This window comes from Bombus terrestris, chromosome 8 (genome assembly GCF_910591885.1).
Source record: "Bombus terrestris chromosome 8, iyBomTerr1.2, whole genome shotgun sequence".
NCBI classification, from domain to species: domain Eukaryota; kingdom Metazoa; phylum Arthropoda; class Insecta; order Hymenoptera; family Apidae; genus Bombus; species Bombus terrestris.
The window spans coordinates 1,019,142-1,037,321 of NC_063276.1; the positions used below are offsets into that span (position 1 = coordinate 1,019,142).

General features: G+C 34.3%; 2 protein-coding genes across 4 annotated transcripts in view; both read left to right on the forward strand.

The window, feature by feature from the left end:
* Positions 1-153: 153 nt before the first annotated feature.
* On the forward strand, positions 154-5,269 carry LOC100648637. Of its 3 annotated transcripts, XM_048408049.1 has the most exons (6): positions 208-339; positions 1,776-1,790; positions 2,248-2,322; positions 2,405-2,708; positions 2,790-3,235; positions 3,348-5,269. In XM_048408049.1, exons 2-6 carry the CDS (start codon positions 1,788-1,790, stop codon positions 3,894-3,896), a joined length of 1,377 nt encoding a protein of 458 aa, XP_048264006.1. In that variant the 5' UTR covers positions 208-339; positions 1,776-1,787; the 3' UTR covers positions 3,897-5,269. The 3 variants fall into 3 exon arrangements, with proteins under 3 accessions (XP_048264005.1, XP_048264006.1, XP_048264004.1); XM_048408047.1 differs by lacking the exons at positions 208-339; positions 1,776-1,790 and adding an exon at positions 608-849; XM_048408048.1 differs by lacking the exons at positions 1,776-1,790; positions 2,248-2,322 and having other exon boundaries at positions 154-339.
* A 901-nt stretch (positions 5,270-6,170) lies between these two features.
* Positions 6,171-18,180, forward strand: part of LOC100648901 (cyclic AMP-responsive element-binding protein 3-like protein 2) — a 47,905-nt gene continuing 35,895 nt past the window's right edge. Inside the window, exons 1-2 of the mRNA XM_012310887.3 lie at positions 6,171-6,575; positions 12,011-12,236. Coding sequence (XP_012166277.1) covers positions 12,171-12,236 — 66 coding nt within the window. The 5' untranslated portion in view covers positions 6,171-6,575; positions 12,011-12,170. The remainder of the gene's footprint in view (positions 6,576-12,010; positions 12,237-18,180) is intronic.

The following is an 18,180-nucleotide window of genomic DNA, read 5'->3' on the forward strand; positions in this document are numbered from 1 at the left end:
TGCAGCGTTTCTTTGCAACGATTGGTCGCTAGTGTGCTCATCTACGCTCAGATTGGTCGAAAATGACGTGCTCTAGCATCTGACGTTCAACCAGACACCGGATCGGAGGCGTGTTGGTACCGTTACGTGTTTAATCCCGCACTACCGACGTTCCAGCTCGCATTCCGCGAAGAAGATTCGGAGAGGTGTGTCAGTGCGAAGGATTAGTGCTCGAGTTGCGTACGAAATCGTTTAAATTCTCGAATTAACACGTATTCCACAAAGAAATTAGAATTGTCGGTACATAAAATAGTTCTCGCGTTCCAAGTGGAAGGTACAACACCTATTGTTTCAAGGAGGGTGAGTGATATATTTCAACTTATCGTGTTCTGCCTATACGTTAGATCTGGCCGTCGTGTCTATTTGCATTATATAACCATAGATCGAGCTAATTTTGTCATTTATTGAACTGGCAGTACACGAAATTACGCCGCAACTATGTAGCAAACAGTGCGAATCGATCGGACGACGTAGCGCTCGCCTATATACGTCCTAGCTGTTGTGCAAAATATAGTATTCCAGAAAGGTCCCGAGTCATTGTATATCTGGTGTGTATCACGCGACTGATTTCTATCATTTTCTGCGCAAATTCGCTTTTCTCACCGCAACGTAGTGCAAACGAATAATGCCGTAACGTGAACCGGTTTGCGAAAATTTAGTCACATGCGCTGAGACTGCCTATTACGTAACGAGATTAGTATTAGCAACGTAGAATGGAAGTTTCCTTTCCCTGCGTGTCCTAGAGGTAGAAAAACAACGATGGCATATCGATTCTTATCGACGGCTTTTTTATGGCAATCGATAATCTTGGTATTTTTATTTTCTGATTCTATTTATGTGTATCTTGATACACGATTCAAGTATTGAAAATCTATAGTAATACATGATATAATTCATATCAAAACTAACAAATGTTATTTAGTATTCCTCGTAGAAATTGGAAAATTTCGGCTTTTCTTAGATACGATATTGTATATTTTATCTGTTTTACTGTTATGTTAGTTACTTCATAATTTTTAATTCAGCATATTTTTTCAATAAACAAATGCTTAGTAAAAATAATAATAATACAAATTTATTCGACGTTTAAGGCTATGTTATTATATTGTATGTATATATTATATACTATACTACAAGTTATCGATTATAGTTCTTGTAGTTTCATAAAATTATATAAAATAATTGATAATTATCAATGTTCATGCCTATCAAGATTTTTCCACCTCTTTTCTATTCGATAAGCAACGTATCAAATATCAAAAAATATAACGACTCAGCGATAAAAATTGGCTGTTGCCTACAAATGAAACGCGATTGGCTTGATGTCAGAACGCGTTTGAAAACGTACGATTATCGAATCGCACTCTTTGCTCCGATATTGCGCGAATAACAGTACACTAAACGTTTACTCCGTGGTTTAATAAGTATGTAATCATTGAAAAATCAAAAATCTGATCACACATGCATGTTTTATATGTACATAAACGTTTGTGTGCGTATGGCATGTAAACAATGATAGCAAGAGTATTCTCTATGTCTCCACTTTAGAAATGACTTTAGAAATATGTATACCTTTAATATATTTAATCATCGAATTATATTGCACAAATAAAGAAACGTTTAGTTGTAGTTATGTATATATATATATATATAGTGTGTGTATTTTATATTTTCATATGTTTTGTTTTTGTACATTATATTAAACTACTAAACTTCTTTGATTTTTTTGCCAACAGACCTGCCCGAATATGGTATACCTGGTTTAAAGATCTTGGTTTAAATGTCTAACTGTGTTTTCAATAAATTCTGTCTGCTGATTGCACAGTGAATTAAGACCCAATGTTGTGTTTAATACATTTCACATGATCCCCTTAACACATAGGAAATATTATCTTTTCAGTAAAATATTAACTCTGTTATCTTTATAAATTAGATCCTTGTTGGTTTGTAATCACGTTTTATAGATGGAATTGTTGATATTTTTTATCTACATATTCATAAATTTGGTATCACAACTGTACTGTACTGCCTGTTTTATATGATTTAGATGACGTATATTTTGTAGCATAAAAAGCAAAATCATTTGGAAATTGTTTTAATATTAGAAAGGTATTCAAAGTATCATTTTTCTATCTGATAGAGTCATAATTCCATTGTATAGGAAGTCCTAATGTATCGTAAATGTGGAAATATTAATCTTTTTCATAGGTATCCAAAATCCCTCCTGTTTACGAACACCCAACAGCCAGCAACATTTCATTTGAGAAAGGAGGCGTGTTTAACGTATGTGTCCTCTTAGGTGTTAACAAGATTCCATTGAAGAACCGAGTGGTGGTAATAAAATTTTAAAGAAATTATATTCTAGGTAACAAAGCCATGCAATCGTCAGCCGTGCCTGTCATTTGCTTCTCGTGGCGTGAGATCGTGGCCACCAGAGGAAGAGCCTTCACAAATGGATACAGTTCCCTTGCTAACACCGACCATGGAGACAGAATTGTTGAACGAGCCATGGGTGTTCCCACAGCCAAAAACGAATGTAACAAAAGAAACCGAGAAAGAAGCATCCTCCATATGGGAGGAGAACTTTCAAGATTTAAGCGGTTACATGGATCCATTCCAGGGTCAATGCGATTTTCATGCAGGTGAATCACCTACTTTTAAACTATCAGGTCAGTATCTATCTATTACATGAATATCTGCATTAAGAGAGAAATGTATGTTATTTTTCATTCTGACATTGTAATTTATAGGTACGAAATACGAGGGTAACAGTGTTTTGTCTTCAGAAGAGGGGGTATTGAAAGATTTGATGAGTGTAACAGATGAAGAAAAGTGGAACATGAAAATGAGTACCGCGGAGATAACCGAACATTTGAACGACAGTTGTCACAGCCTGCAATCTACATCAAATGTAACTAGCAAATACGAGAGGAAAAATAGTCCAACAGAATCAAACACATCCAATTTGTGGTTAAAAATATCAAAAGGATCAACTAATGTAAATACAAGCAAACAGAATAATACAGATGTTAGTGCACCATTCCAATCCAGATATCATATAGAAGAAATTGATTTGAATGATGCTTGCCCGACTTCATTCGATTCCACCGAGAATCAACGTGAAACGTGGGATGTATTACGAACAGTGGAAACCACTGGATCGGATACGTTCGATTTATTGTCGTACCTTTGCGATGTAAGTTGACAGGTGTAATTCAAATCCAAATAATGTTAACATCATATAAGTAAAAAAGTAACACTGACTAAGTAAGACAATGTTCAATAAAATATCGTATACGGCTTTGTAGGATGAAATGCATTCTCCGGAAGGTAGCGTTTCAACAGATTCTTCAGTAGCATCAAAATCATGGTCACCCTCCAAATTATCCACAATGATTCCACAAACTAGCGTGAAAGTGAAAACGGAGAAGAACGAGACTGTCGTCCCAGAGTGCACAAGAAATCGAACACCATCGTCAACGATAACTTCGTCTTCTTCAGACGTACCTGTAGTATCAACGAGGAGAGCGGAACGTACGAGGATATCAGTTAGCAACAAAATAGAGAAACCTTATAGTCGAGCGCGACGGGAGAGAATAGAGCGAAAACGTTACGTAGAGTCAGACTCGGACGATCGAACGTCTGTTTTGCATTATCGAGAGTCCAGGGAGAAGAACAACGAAGCTTCGCGGAAGTCACGTATGAATAAAAAAGCGAAAGAAACTGAGATGGCGAAGAAAGCGGTCGAATTGGAACGGGACAATAGGATATTGAAGATGAAGGTTGAGGAACTTGAAAAACTCGTAACATCGATGCGCAGTGCGTTATTGAGGTCCGCTTTGAAAAAAGAATTCTAAAAAGCGTTTCTTCTACTTGTTTCGAATGATCGTTATGCGGCGGGTATCGCATAAGATTTTTCATTTCTATCATAATTTTTGCCTTATATATTATATATATATATATTTTGTCATATAAGAGAAGAAAGCGATGCATCATTTTCATTTATATATAAATCTATATCACTACGACTATTAATGCGATGAATAATTTCAAATTGTATTGTTATATTTAATTCATCTCTTATTTTTTTTCTTATCAACCGTTTGAAGCAGATTTTTGTTGAATTCTATGTATACATACATATATAACGTTATTCGAAGGAAAGGTGTATATATTAACATCTTACGTAAATGTTTGTTGCACAATATGTTTGTGTTTGTTCTGTTTTTGTTCAAAGACATCCTATTTACAATGTTTTATAATGCTTATAACGAAATTTATGTTCATATAATTGAAATGAACAAACTAAAAAAAAAAAAAAAAAAGAAAGATAAAGAGGCAGAAGTGGGGTAAAATCTAAAATAGTATCTCTTTTGCCAAAAAAAAAAAAAAAAAAAAAAAGAAAAAAGATTACATAATCATATTTTGTTCAGCCTTGTATTGTACCTGATAAAAAGTATAAATATGGAGGTTAGAACAAGATAAATTATGATCGGTAAGAATATAATTTTTTTACTGGCGTGGGCACAATAGTAGCATGATGTACAATTGATATTCGAATAAAGAACATGCTTGTCAGAATCTACCTCGTAGTGAAGAGAATTATTTTTGTAGACACTCATTGTATAATAACTTAACTTGTCGGATAACAAAGGCATTTATCTGAATTCAATAATTCCTGTAAATTCTGTTTGTAAAGAAATTTTAATATCCATAGTGATATTGCATACACTTATCACAATATTACGAAGATGTTATTCTATTATTAAGCAATGTAATACAAATCAATCACTCAGAATTGTTTTTTCGTTCCTTCAGACTATGCTGTAGTGAATATTGAAAATTCTTGTACGTGTATGGAAATAAAAAAAGAATCGTACGGGTAATAATTTTTGCATCTAGATTACTATATAAGCTATATTAATATAGAAGATCTTATTTCAAAATAATTGAGAACGTTATTGGAAGTTTCCTAACCAGTGAAATGTAATTCTCGATATCTTATTTTTATTAAACTTATGTTTTATCTTTACACAGAATGTTATAAATATAATAAAATGTATATTTTTATATCTTATTTTGTCTTATGTTTGCATGTTACATATTAAATATTAAACTGTGAAAAACATGTATATTATTGTTTATATTATGAAATATGTATACAACTCGAATTCTACATCCTAAATGTGTAAAGAATTTGTTAATAAATGTAAGTATATCCTCCGAAAAATAATATTATTTTCATTAACCTAAATTAAATACACATGAATTTATTATTATATATAAAAATTCATTTTGTTTTTATAAAAATATTTTCTTAAATTCATAGTTTCAATTTGAGTATTTAGACATTCAACGGAAACTTAAATTTTATTTGTTCTTAGTAAATTCTGGTGTACTGCAACTTTTAAATTTTTAAATGTTCCCGCCATGTGCGTGGACATCACATTGGGATCCATGTTGAAGTCGATACCAGCGTGAATACGAGTATTTTTACAACATCAATTGCAATCACTAACTACATTTTAAATAGAATTTTAATAATACACCACTAAACAGGTTCCGGATAATAAATACTAACCGGAAAATTTAGCATTGTTTATTAGGTTAATATGATCAGATACTTCATTACCCGTGTCATAACTTTTTGAAATGTTACATTACATATCATAATACTCGAGCTTCGTTAATCTTAAAGATATAACAATATACTTACAGTTACTGGAATAAGCTCGAATTATCCCTGTTCTGTAGTAATTCTATAAAAATATGGTCCAGTATTGTGCAAGGAGATCTTATCCGCCATTCCATCAATCCACCCCTTTCCAAAAATTTTCGTCCATTAGCCACTTCCCAAACACTCAACACTCCACACAATTTTTCACTGCCGAATGAATCGTTTCGAATCTAACCCAAACCACACTGCACACGCAAAACACAATTATCGAACATTATCGCGACGCACGTAAGCCGGTGGAACCCGATTTCAAACTACTGACCGCCATGACGGAGCGGGAAAAGGAGCGGTTGCGCGCGCATCGTTCCCTGCGCGGCGTGCTACCAGAGTTCAGTACGCTGCTAACAGGTGGTCCGCGTTGATTGGTTAACCAACAGAACCAACGAGGGTTCGGCCGGGCAGCACGTGCGACCGATCGCGCATTTACGCGGAGAACGTGAACGCGCGTGTATCGTTCCGTCTTTGGTTTATACGGAAGTCGACTTTACCGATCGAAGGTCAGGTCATCCGTGTTTGGCGGCGAGCTTACGGCGAAGAGCTTGCTTTCGTGTAACCTATTGGTGGCCCGATACGTTCATAGGTGTACGGGTGTTGGCTATCGATCCCGCTGTCCCGATTTCCTGCATGTTCATTGGCGCCTTGGTTGCGAACAGTGCATCGTATGGTACAGTGCGGGTTCCGTTCGATCAGTGCTGTGGCCTTTCTGTTACGCTCAAGATATTTGTGTAATTTTACTCGTTCCATCGGGGTGATTTTTCCTTGTACCAACGGGAATTCGCGGTTCTCCAGCTTTTCTTCGGTAAGTATTAGCTCGTACGTTATATATCTTCTGCAAATGGATTGTTTATCGAGATACAAATATACTTGTAATCGAGTGCACGTGTACGCGCGTGCAAGTCGGTCACATTGAGCCGGTACTTCGTTCCATCTGGTGCATTTCGATTGCATCGAGTGGGTGTATTAGTAGGCGAAGGGGTAATCCTCTTGACGATTTGTGTAGAAATTACTCACAACTAGGGACGATTGTACTATTTTCGTCGAATTTGTTTGTGTATCACTCTGAACAACCACTTGTCGCGCCAATCCAGCTGTAACTCTATCTTCATTTAGTACTTTCGTATTTATTTTTCCAATTGCGTTCTATTTATGGCACTACCTGAACAAAGTTTATGTATGTTAACATATAGACAATTTATTGATTTTAGAATATATTGTTGTAAGGCCAATTGGAAAGATCTGTTCATTTTACTTAGTGATACATACATCGCGTTCGTTTTGAGCCGATATAATATATGTTTAGATAAATTTTTAATATTTGTAACAATATAGTTCAGAATAAAATATGATGCTGATAGTCATTTTTCATTGAAATTACGGAAGAAACTTATGTATGTCTTGTTCAATTTATCCTTTGTTAGTTAATTATTTTCAAAAACAAACATAACCTTATTTGAATCTCTTCAGTGATAAAAAAGGATATAATTGATATGTTTGCCAATTTCGTATTGCCAAATTATAAAATTTCTGTTTTAAACATCACCATACTTTAATTGTATATTAAATTTTCAAACAAATTTTTATTTTCATGTATTTTGTGAAAGTTATACGAGTTATAAAACGATCGTTATTTTATTGTTTGGGCGTTGTGTGTTTTATGTGTGCTTGAGTTTAAAAGTGTTATTGCCAATTCGCACGGTCGGCAATGTGTTAATGTCTTTGAAATATTTTCTCATGTTAAGGACGGTTATAATGGAAATAGAGTTCACGAGAGGATAGTAGAGAGTGCGACATGGTGGCGTTTAATGGGAATGTGAAACTAAACGTTAATGATAATACCGGGTGCGTTATGTGGAAGCTGAATGCGGGTAGGAGGGGCGCGTTTGATTCGGTTTAAAAGCATTGTATCGCGTTGAAGGGCGGTTCACACAACCGGCATTGCGTCAACGTTGATAAAACAGTTGTCGATGCTTTTTTCAAAACGTTATCTCGTATGTTGCTCAAATATTTGTATACAAAGAGGCAGTCGAATCTCTCACGTATATGCCAATCTGTTTTGCAATATCGTAAAACGAAACGTGACAATTTCATCATGATACACATTCTACTTCGAGTATGACCTTTTCATTAGACGAGAGTAGCAGACGGATAGCTATTAAACGTTAATAAACCTCCTATAACATCGTATGAATTGATAGTTACGTATGTATTATATACATATACCTTTTAACTCTCTATATACATGTATACTTTCATTTGTTAATTTTCTGCATATGTATACATACTATGTAATTTTTTAATCGTCTACTTACATACACTAACGTATCGATAGTATTAGAACACCTGTTGATATTTATTACAAATTGAATACTATTTATTGCTTTCGTTTTTCAGTTATTTGTAAAAGGCTAAATAAGTTTCTAAAAATTTTTCAATAAAAATAGTAATGGGTAATGTTCTGAACGTTTGTAGGATTATCAGCTTTTGACAGAAAAAATTACTAGTTATTAATAAACATAAAGATTACTTAGAAAATGATAAAAATTACCACTTCGAGCGGCTAAGTTTAATTCTCGAAACTTTGTTATCATTTCAATTAACTATCGTGTAAATTGGAGTAGAAAAATTGTATGAACTTTCTGTTAGAAGAGAATCAATAACATTCAAAAATGTATAATCTTTACTAAATGTTTCGAATCGTTTCAATCTCTAAAGAAATGAGGATTTTATGTTTGCCCCGTAGTTATAAAAACGCGAGGAAAAAATTTAACGACATAGTATTTCGTTCAAACGATAATCAAAGGTGTATCTATCATACTCTACGCTTATGTTGCGGAAAAAATGTTACCGCTCGTTATCTCGATCCCGCTATCGATCAAAGATACGTACATATGTACATAACACGTAAGTACCTGTTCAATAAATTATTTTCGTTAAAATAATTAAAAAGTACATAGCAAAAACCACTTTTGTCCATGTTTGCCTTTTTTTACAGGAGTAAAATAATACATGTTAAATATTTTAAATAAAATAATCATTATATTGCGGTAACTGCTAAAGTTCAACTTTTTTGGTTCCTTTCCTTTTAGAGGGATACTAATTATCAATAATACGAATGGAAAGCTTCGATGGTCGGAAGTAACAAAAAAATGTTCATTATCGACAATACTTAGTGATAACCAAAAAATGTTTTCATAGCCAATAATATTCGTAACGTAAATTAACTATAACATATGAATTCTTATACTGTAACTTTTTTTTTATATAAACAGATATTTTTTGTATTTTTGTTACATATTAACGATTCCACTATGTTGCGATTACTAGGGTGGATCTAATAATCCACTATACGAAAAAACCGAAATTTGGACCTCGATACATTTTCACATTAAAGTTTCGCGAACCTGTTTTTATGTTTAACTGTGTTTCCTTGGAATATACCGGTTCTGTTTGATATCGGTGATCATGTGGAACTCTTCCCAGTTGAATAAAAGGTCGGACACGATTAACACGAGGCCGATGATTGGTTTGAAATTTATTGGCGGGACAGAGATAAAGAAAGGCGGATTAGTTGAACGATCGAAGAAGAGTCCAACATACATACCGTTTAAAAGTTTGTTATACGATCGTTTTTTTAACGCACATTTAGTAACGTGTGCTCAGGAAGAACAACAGACCTCGCTAATGTACCCGCAGCTGCTGATAATTGTCGGAATTGTGTAAACATAGCGCGCTATACTACAACGAGCACTCGTTGGGCGTTTACCGTTCGGAAATTTTGTTTCATTTCCTGGAAACTCTTTTTCTTCGTGAAATCTGGATTGTTGTCGATAGTGTAATTTCGAGCGTGGTTGTTTCCATGGCTTCTTCTTTCCTCTGTTGTGTCGTTAGTTTTGTTAAATTACAGATAATTTATTTTTTACATTTTCATATTCGTAATGAATATATATTATATAGATGACATCAATAAAATTTCAATGAAATAGTTAATTGAGAATATGCAGTACGATTCTTTAAAATCCTAGTATTAGTGACGCTCTTTTGTCGTATTTGCATCGCTATACTATGAAACTCTTATACGAAAGAAAACTGATTAGCGTTGACTAAAATTGAAAATTATAGTTCAACAGGATTTTGAGTAACAGTACTCTGTGTAGAATATGAGTCAAAAAAACTACAATGGGAACCCTATGGAAATTTCCTTCCTTCTTTCTTTTATAGCCATGGCCGTAATTCCTTTCGTTCTCATGCTTCTTTTATTCGCTAGAACGATATACTTAACTCGATACTTAACCCTGTTAACGACTGCAATTACGAATTTGTAATGTGATAACCGACAATTAGTATTACGAGGGCTAGAAGGACTATACCTAAACTTATGGTTCTTTTCATGCTATATAATAAGAACGGATTTGTCACGTTTTAAATCTAAAATCTATGCTTCCCCGATTGTAACACGGATTTGTTGACGTTAATAATATTTATATAAGATAGGATTACGTGAATCATCTAAGCTTTATTCGTGCAATCATCTATTTCGTATGTGGAGGTTTAAAAAATCGAAATCAAGATCGAAATAAAAATTTCGAAATAAATATATAAATGAAGCTTCGACGAGTCTCTTTTAAAAATAAAGCAAAGATACTCTTTTGTCTTTGAAGAAATTCTCCATTGTTTTCCAAGCGAACGCGTCGCAGTTCATTTCGCAACGCGTTCGATTCTCCTTCCCTCCGCGAGAACACTATACATATATACATATGTACTTAACTCATACAGACAGGTCCATTGATCTCGTTACAGTATACAAGCTCTGGTACAGTCGTTGCATCGTGTTACACTGATAGAATAATAGAATATATTAAATACCAAATCGTGTTCGCAAACGTTACGATTCACATTCAACCGATTTGCACTTCTCCATGTCATAGAGACACAAGCGAAAACAATAATTCGTTCAATTTCTCTGATTTTTTTCCTACGTCGCTATAAAAATATAATTATTTCTACTCGAATTTATAATACATGCAACTGCTGACGAAAATATTCGAACATTTGTAGAAACATTTTACGAATATATTACGTATTATACGAAACATTGTGACACTTCATTACGAAACGAAATTCAATGAAATATAAAATTTCTAGCGCAAGTTTTCTATGCTAAATGATCAAATATTTTTCTCAGCTACTATAATTATTTTGAAACTGTTTGCTAGCGTAGAAATTCTTCTCGTCGTCATTGACCTATATAAAGGTAAAGGAAAAAAGAGGAAAACGTAGGAATAAAATTAACGACCGTTCGAAATTACAAATGGTACTTGCCATACTTAATTGGGATCGAATATAGTTCGATCATTCTATATTGACTATGCGGAAGACAAGATAACGTCAATTACAGAAACATGCTTATAAATAGACTGCGAATGCTTGTGCATTTATGGGAAATCTAATAATGCAAAACTGTAAAATAATTTTTCAAATGAGAAATGCAGTCCCATTTTCGATAGAATTCTATATTCCTATCGGTTCCAGCAATATTAGAAAAATTATTTAAGATGTATTATCGAATTAGTTTCGGAAAGATTTAGTGGTTTACTATATCATAATAGTATTTTAAAGTTATAAAATATTTAATTATGCGTATACGAATCGCCTATGTATGATTTATTATCTATGTATTTATCTCATCAACTTGAGGTAACCGTCTATCATAGTCATTCCATTAGTCTAAAAGAATCTGAGTCACAGTTTAGAAATCAAAAGTCAAACAATCCGAAGATAAAGAGTTTCTCATGTGATAGAACAGACCGTACAAGAAGTGAGAATTCCGAAATATTCACTTTCCTACTGCTTCGCGTCACAATATTCTACAGCAGGACTTCGACTATCTGAACTCTGTGCAGGATAACCAATTTATATAGAGCGCCTCGGTAATCGTGTAAACAATTGGCAAGGCTGTGACTTGATATAAGAGGAAGGAATTCTTATTAAAAAAGAATACCTAATACATTTTTACATTTCTTACTTATTTTTTCACGTGGAATCGTTTCCTCGATTATCGTGTCACGATCGCTGAAACGTTCTATATAAGAAATTCATTTTCTCCAATTAAAGATAGTAGTTCGATTAAACTATCTAATTAAACGATGTCTGATCAAAAGTAAGATAAAGTATCTAAATATTTTTGAATGCTACTGTACACCGATCGTTCAACCTTCTCGAACGTTTTGCCTTCAGAAAGTGTCGGTCTGCCGGTATCCTTGGAAGACAATGAATCCTCGAGGAGAGATCGTGTCCGTATTCTTCTGATATTCTTTATCCTCCATGGGCAGACTGTATGGCAATCCATTGACTGGCAACGGCACGACACTAGGAACGATCGAGCAAGCTTAGGATCATGGAATTCTACGACGTGGGAAGCAGCGATCTCAGGGAACTGTGGGAGTCCTATCTCTCCGAACCGGTAAGTACATCGTCGTTTATTTTGCCTCATTTTCTCTCTATTGCTTCTGATTGTTATTCATAATTTGCGTGTATAACGTGTATACAATTTATACACAGGTACCTAATCATCTTATAGAGCGAAAATCTGTACCGTATTATACGCGGAGTAAATTATACGACAATAAAATATTATTTAATGAATACCAACAAAATAATAAATACAATGACATATTTAACTTTTAATATATTTGTGTAATAGAGGTTCGAATACAAGAGATTGTACTGTATCGAAGATGAAAGAAAATTCGTATAAACTTTAAAGTTAGCCAATCTTCGTCTTCACTGCCATATACAAAAATGTCCTGATTTTCTTTCATTTGATAATAGGGCAGCCCTCGCGACTGATATTTCTTCGTCAATAAATCGTATATCACAATTAGGCTTAGAAGATCGTTCTCCTACTAAGTTCGCTTTATTGTGCATCGAAGTTTCTCTTTAATTTTCCGACATTGTTCTACCAAAAATTGTTGCACTTTTGGTACGAAAAACCGTGTTTGCAAAATATGTGTGCCAGGAACGTTACCTGTACTCACACGAGGATGGACATAGTCTATTTCTCTCACGCGTTGAATCCTCGCGATACGAGAAAGTTTTCGATAGGTAAACGAACGAGAGGAAACGAGCGTCGAAGAAAAATAGGTAAGACGCGTGTTTCGTATTTCTGCTTCCTGCCTCTGCTGACAGATTGCATTGCCGAAGCTTGTTAACGTGTAATTAGTTTGCCGCGGTTCCTGTAGATGAACAATAGAGATTGAATCGAGGTATTTCACTTCTTGCGTTTTCTGGAGGCGGTTGCAAGTATCTTTGGTATTGATTCGTTGGGCGTAATGGACGTTTTAGAAGAGGAAGTCGTTGGGTTAGGTTATTCGTGGCAAAGTATGTTGGTTAATTTCAATTGAGGAAATTAAAGTGGATGATATTGACTCTTTGCGATGGTTATTTGAACGTCCAGTTATTTTGTATTAGGTAAAGATTGCGAATTTCTTAATTCTTTAATTTACTTCTCAAAACTTAGAATTCTTTAGTATTTAAATCTTCAAACAGCCTAATTTCGCAATTTAAATATTGTAGGATTTTAAAATTAAAAAGTTTTGAAATATAAGAATATTAGAATATTGGAATTTATGAACTTGAAAATTTTAACGCCTTCGATCAAATTTTGTGAAATCGCGAGTTTTAATTCTGTGATTTGCGAATTATTAAAATTTTCAACTTTTTGAATTTGCGGCCTTTCAAACTTTTAAATTATTTTCCGATATTAGACGCTTCTTAATTAAACCTGACATTTAAAGCCCTGTAAATCGTTTAAGACCCATCCAATAAGCGTTTTAATATTATATTTCAACTCGGCAACTGTTTAACTTCTTAATTAATTTATGCCGGCTATTTTTACCTTCTAGAGTGGAACTTACGTAATTGTAATGGAATATCTTGTCGTAATTATTTTACGAAACTCAAGTTTCCACGGAGGAAAAGAAGAGCTGTTTCGTTACGGTTCGGTTACTCTTCATACACATGATGATAAAAATATTTTTAAATCTACATCGAGTATTCATTTTATAATATCGTTCAACGAGAAATGTTTAATATTGGAGTGTAAAAGGCTGCACATATTAGTGTCAGTTTATTCACCTGTATAAACAGCTTGTCGCACCTTACGCTCCCACATTTGCATTTTTCAGTGCTGGGGGAAGCGAAAGAATTACATTTCGATTACGTCGTTAAACATTTTTATCGTTATTTTAAAAATTTGTAATTATATAAACTATCGATATTTTTGATAAAATTATGACTTACGTATAGATTTCAGCAGAGGAGTTTCAATTCCAGGTAGATCGAACGTTGAACATTGAACGTTGATCTACTTAAAAAAAGAGTTCGCGACAGGAGAATGTTCCAAAGACGCTGATATTTATGCTACAAGTTTACCACACTATCGATTCATATTTATCACGAACAAGCGCTATAGTAGTAAAATGTTAATCGAAAATAAAGAATTGGATATTATATGGACAACGGCAATTTGCAACACAAAACGGTAGACAGAAATTTATTTACGTCATAAATTTAAAGCCTCATTCATAATTGTCACCTTTGATAATTTTCAAATCCATTCAGAAAATATTTCAAAATCGAGAGAATTAAATCAGGGAACGCGCGATAATCGTTGAGTTAATATTTACACGAACGTTTATTTGTCCAATACAATCCATCCTGATTCGCATAGTTACGTCATTTGCATCGTGTTTACAGCTATATTAGTCACTGACCGCCTTCTCGACGCCTCTTCTTCCCTCACCGATCAATTATATTATCGTTTGCTAATTACTCTTTGACAGGATCCGATGAAATTTACCTTCTTATCGAATATTCATCGCATAATTTCCTTTCCACTTGACCTGGTGCCTCCTTACTACCAACCTTCCTTAACGATCATGTTCCTTCGAGCATGGAATCTTTATTAACGACATGGTTATGCGTGAATTTGCTATCGCGTCGTCGAATTACGTCTCCCCCTCCTCCCCGCACATTCTTATAACGAGTAAATGATTTTTAATTTGTTAACCCATCAAGGACCAAGCTATAGTTTATCATAATCCTATACGGTGGTTACGAGAAGTATTTGAATATTATTGCTATTCGTTATTGCGTGTATGTACAGTGTATATATTGATCAATTGGCTTCAAGTATATTAAATTTCGTATTATTTAAGAGTATGACTATAAAAATTTAATTCTATGAAAATGAAATGTATATAGAACGCGATCATAAGATATTTCATTCGGAAGAAGGCAAAGTGCAAATACTTTTTGTGGTCAATGCTAATGCAAGTGTACATTTTTCAGAGATCATAAAAATATTGAAACAATCAATTGCCCATTGTGTCAGTAAGTCTCTATTCTCAGTGGGACGATGTTCAACACTTATCATATGTTTAAAATCAGCTATTCGTGCTGTATACTAATTTTTCATCAAATATGTACATTTGCAGTAAACGTTTTCCAACTTTTGCGTACAATACATTTTTAGATTAAATTGAAATTTTACGGATATAATCGCGATAGTCGTGTCTCATGCAGCGCTAATGAAATTTCAAAATGTTTTATGTAACACGCTTACACTCGACAGTCGAGTATATACGTGACATACGTCACTATTTTTATAGTAAATGTTCAAATAGTTGCACGAGTTACTATAAGAAATATTTGCGCCAGAGTTAATATTTTTCATGTTATACAGGCTCAAAGAAAAACATGTTCATTATATTCTTTTTTTTTATTGAAAGATAAACAAGAGTTTACGTATTCGTATATTACGTTATAGTGAATAGCCAAAGTGTGTCACATTGTTATCTCGAATTACGTTTCTTTCCATTTTTAACGAGTAAAAGATTTTTTAATACTAAGACCTTAGTTTAGTTTAATTACGAGCGATTACGAAGATACCGTCAGTGTGGCGCACTGTACGTAACCGTGCACCATCTACGTGTTCTCTCTGACGGAAAAGACAAAGATTTGCCTTTTGTCCTTCGTTACGCAATAAAGAAAAATCGCGATAACGTTAGGTGAAACGATGGAACAAGATGTCGTAAAAAATGTCTGTAAAAATAACCGGTCGTGTCTGCGAATTCTGGATCGCTGGGTTAACGAGTGTCTGTTTTTACATAGATTCTCATAAAATAATATGTACATACTTGGTTGGAAGAACGGGTTCTGAATCGTTCTAACGGAAGTTTAGAGGCATATAGTAGCTATTAAAAGCAGTAAAAAATGTTTAATTACTACTACCGAAGAAGATATACAGTAGCAGGTGTATATTTAGCGAATTTTATTATGAAAAGTTCTATTTTAATTCTTTTATTTTTCTCTATAATATACGGTCTACAGAATTTATATATAAATACGATAATACATGGTTTTTAGGTCTTTTTGTAGCTTAAAGTATTACAAACGTAGGAAAGTCACTCTGTTTGTAATTATTACTGGAGATAAAAGCTTGAAAGCAAAACCAAATCGAGAGAATTTGATACAAAGACCTTATCTTACGTATTTAAATTCCCGCCATTGGAAGTACTTTATTTTGTCTAAATTTTGTCTTCTACGTGTTAATGCAGGGCATAGCGAGCGATCGTAAATTGATTCAATATAGGTCAAGAATCTTTTCCTTTTTATTTGTATAAAAACTTGTCTGGAAATTAATGCGTGGACTTATCATAACGATTAAGTTGGATCAAGAACATTTATCGGAGTTACCCGATGCAAAGCCATCTTCGGCTATTCCAGCTAAAATTTTTCTGAATTTATCGTATTGTGAGATAAGTTTGGTATATAATTTTGAATAAAATTTGTAATTAAATTTCGCCAACAGACCATTCTCAATTTTTTCGTCTCGTCTTTTCCTTTGTTACGCGGAACAACAGACGCAGGTTTTTCCCGCGGTGGTCACCGTTAAGTTTAACGACTCGGTTCGCTGGAAAGCGTAGTATACGCCTCTACAGTACCGTCTGAGAGATGACGTAATTGAGTAAAAGGGGATTGACCCCCTCCCCCAAATATGACGAGCCATCGCGGAGGCACAGATTGCCTTTCAATTTCTATTACGGACAGAGATTTGTTAGGAAGAAGGTTTGGTTGGCAACCGAGCCGATACGAAGCTTTTCGCCTTGACCATATGCGCGTTTATTTCTTGCAACTACTTTTTATGTCTGCGTTTGCCTTTTTATACACTGCGACATTCAAGGTGAGATTCTGGCACTGCATGTGGGAAAAATGTTAGGAGAAGTTGATCTTTAAATATCGTTGATAATCGATATTATTAAATATTATCGTTCGTTGTTATTATATTTTATTCCTAATATCATATAAAAATGCATGCGGTTAAGACGTTAAATGTATGAGGAATATAAGTTAGTAGTGCATATTATAATTATGTTTTTCTTTCACCGACTGATGCATTTGAATTTCAAACGCAATCTAATAGTACTATCTTCCTCCTATTTGAATTCCGTAGAATCATTCTGTTTGTGGAATTCATTTCGCTTGAATATTGCAAAAAGTTACTTATAAATTCTAATGTTTTGAACGACGAGCGACGCGAGCATCTGCTACTTTCTTTTCTACATCATCGTCTTTAAAACGTAATAGTGGCACGTATTCTTTCTTAATATAATATATCCAAAGAGCCGCATAGTATTCCACGAAAGGCGTGAAAGGAAAATCATTATTCCAAGTTGAGAACCGTGACTAATTTATCGCCACATCGTCAGTCTTTGTATCTAGCACAAATGGTCCTTTTAGAATAAAATAATAGTTAACTATATGACTAGTGGAATTCTCCTTGGAACTCGTGACAAGCGTGAGGATTCGAAGAATTTTTTCTGGAATAAATCAGCCTCGTTGGTCGGGATCTTCCTCCTAACGTGCCGGCGATTTGTTATGTCTGCACGGGATCAAAGATTGTTTCTTTGATTTCTCCCAATTACAGTGTCGTTTTCTGACATCGCTATTTTTAACGCGATCGTTGTGCAAGCGGCTGGTCCGTGACGATTTAAAACGATGTGGGACGTATCACATGTACTAAATTGCGGTAAAACTAGGGTACGAGTCGCCAAGGACTCGGATCGTACGGTCTGAAGCAATGGTGGCAACAAAATCGCCTCGAAAGTCGTGCTCCAGTTCAACGTCGTACACTTCTGATGTTCACTTCCACCCTGATATAAAATTTAAAGCACCATTGGGACTGAACTAGGTCTCGACTAGCCTGAAAGAAATTTTTAAAAAGCAAAGTTGAGACCTCGTTCAAGGAATCACAAAGTGCTAATTGGTGTATCTTCTTTATTCGCAAGATTCTCGAATTTCTTACTCTAAGTAGTTTATAAAATATACGCATTGACTGAGAAAAA

Bases quoted from the DNA above. Each gene is read 5' to 3' on its own strand.
- LOC100648637 (XM_048408047.1), top strand. From the start codon at position 799: ATGGCATATCGATTCTTATCGACGGCTTTTTTATGGCAATCGATAATC. The intron at 2,323-2,404 runs GTATGTGTCCTC...ATTATATTCTAG, and splicing joins AGAAAGGAGGCGTGTTTAAC to GTAACAAAGCCATGCAATCG. The intron at 2,709-2,789 runs GTCAGTATCTAT...TGTAATTTATAG, and splicing joins ACCTACTTTTAAACTATCAG to GTACGAAATACGAGGGTAAC.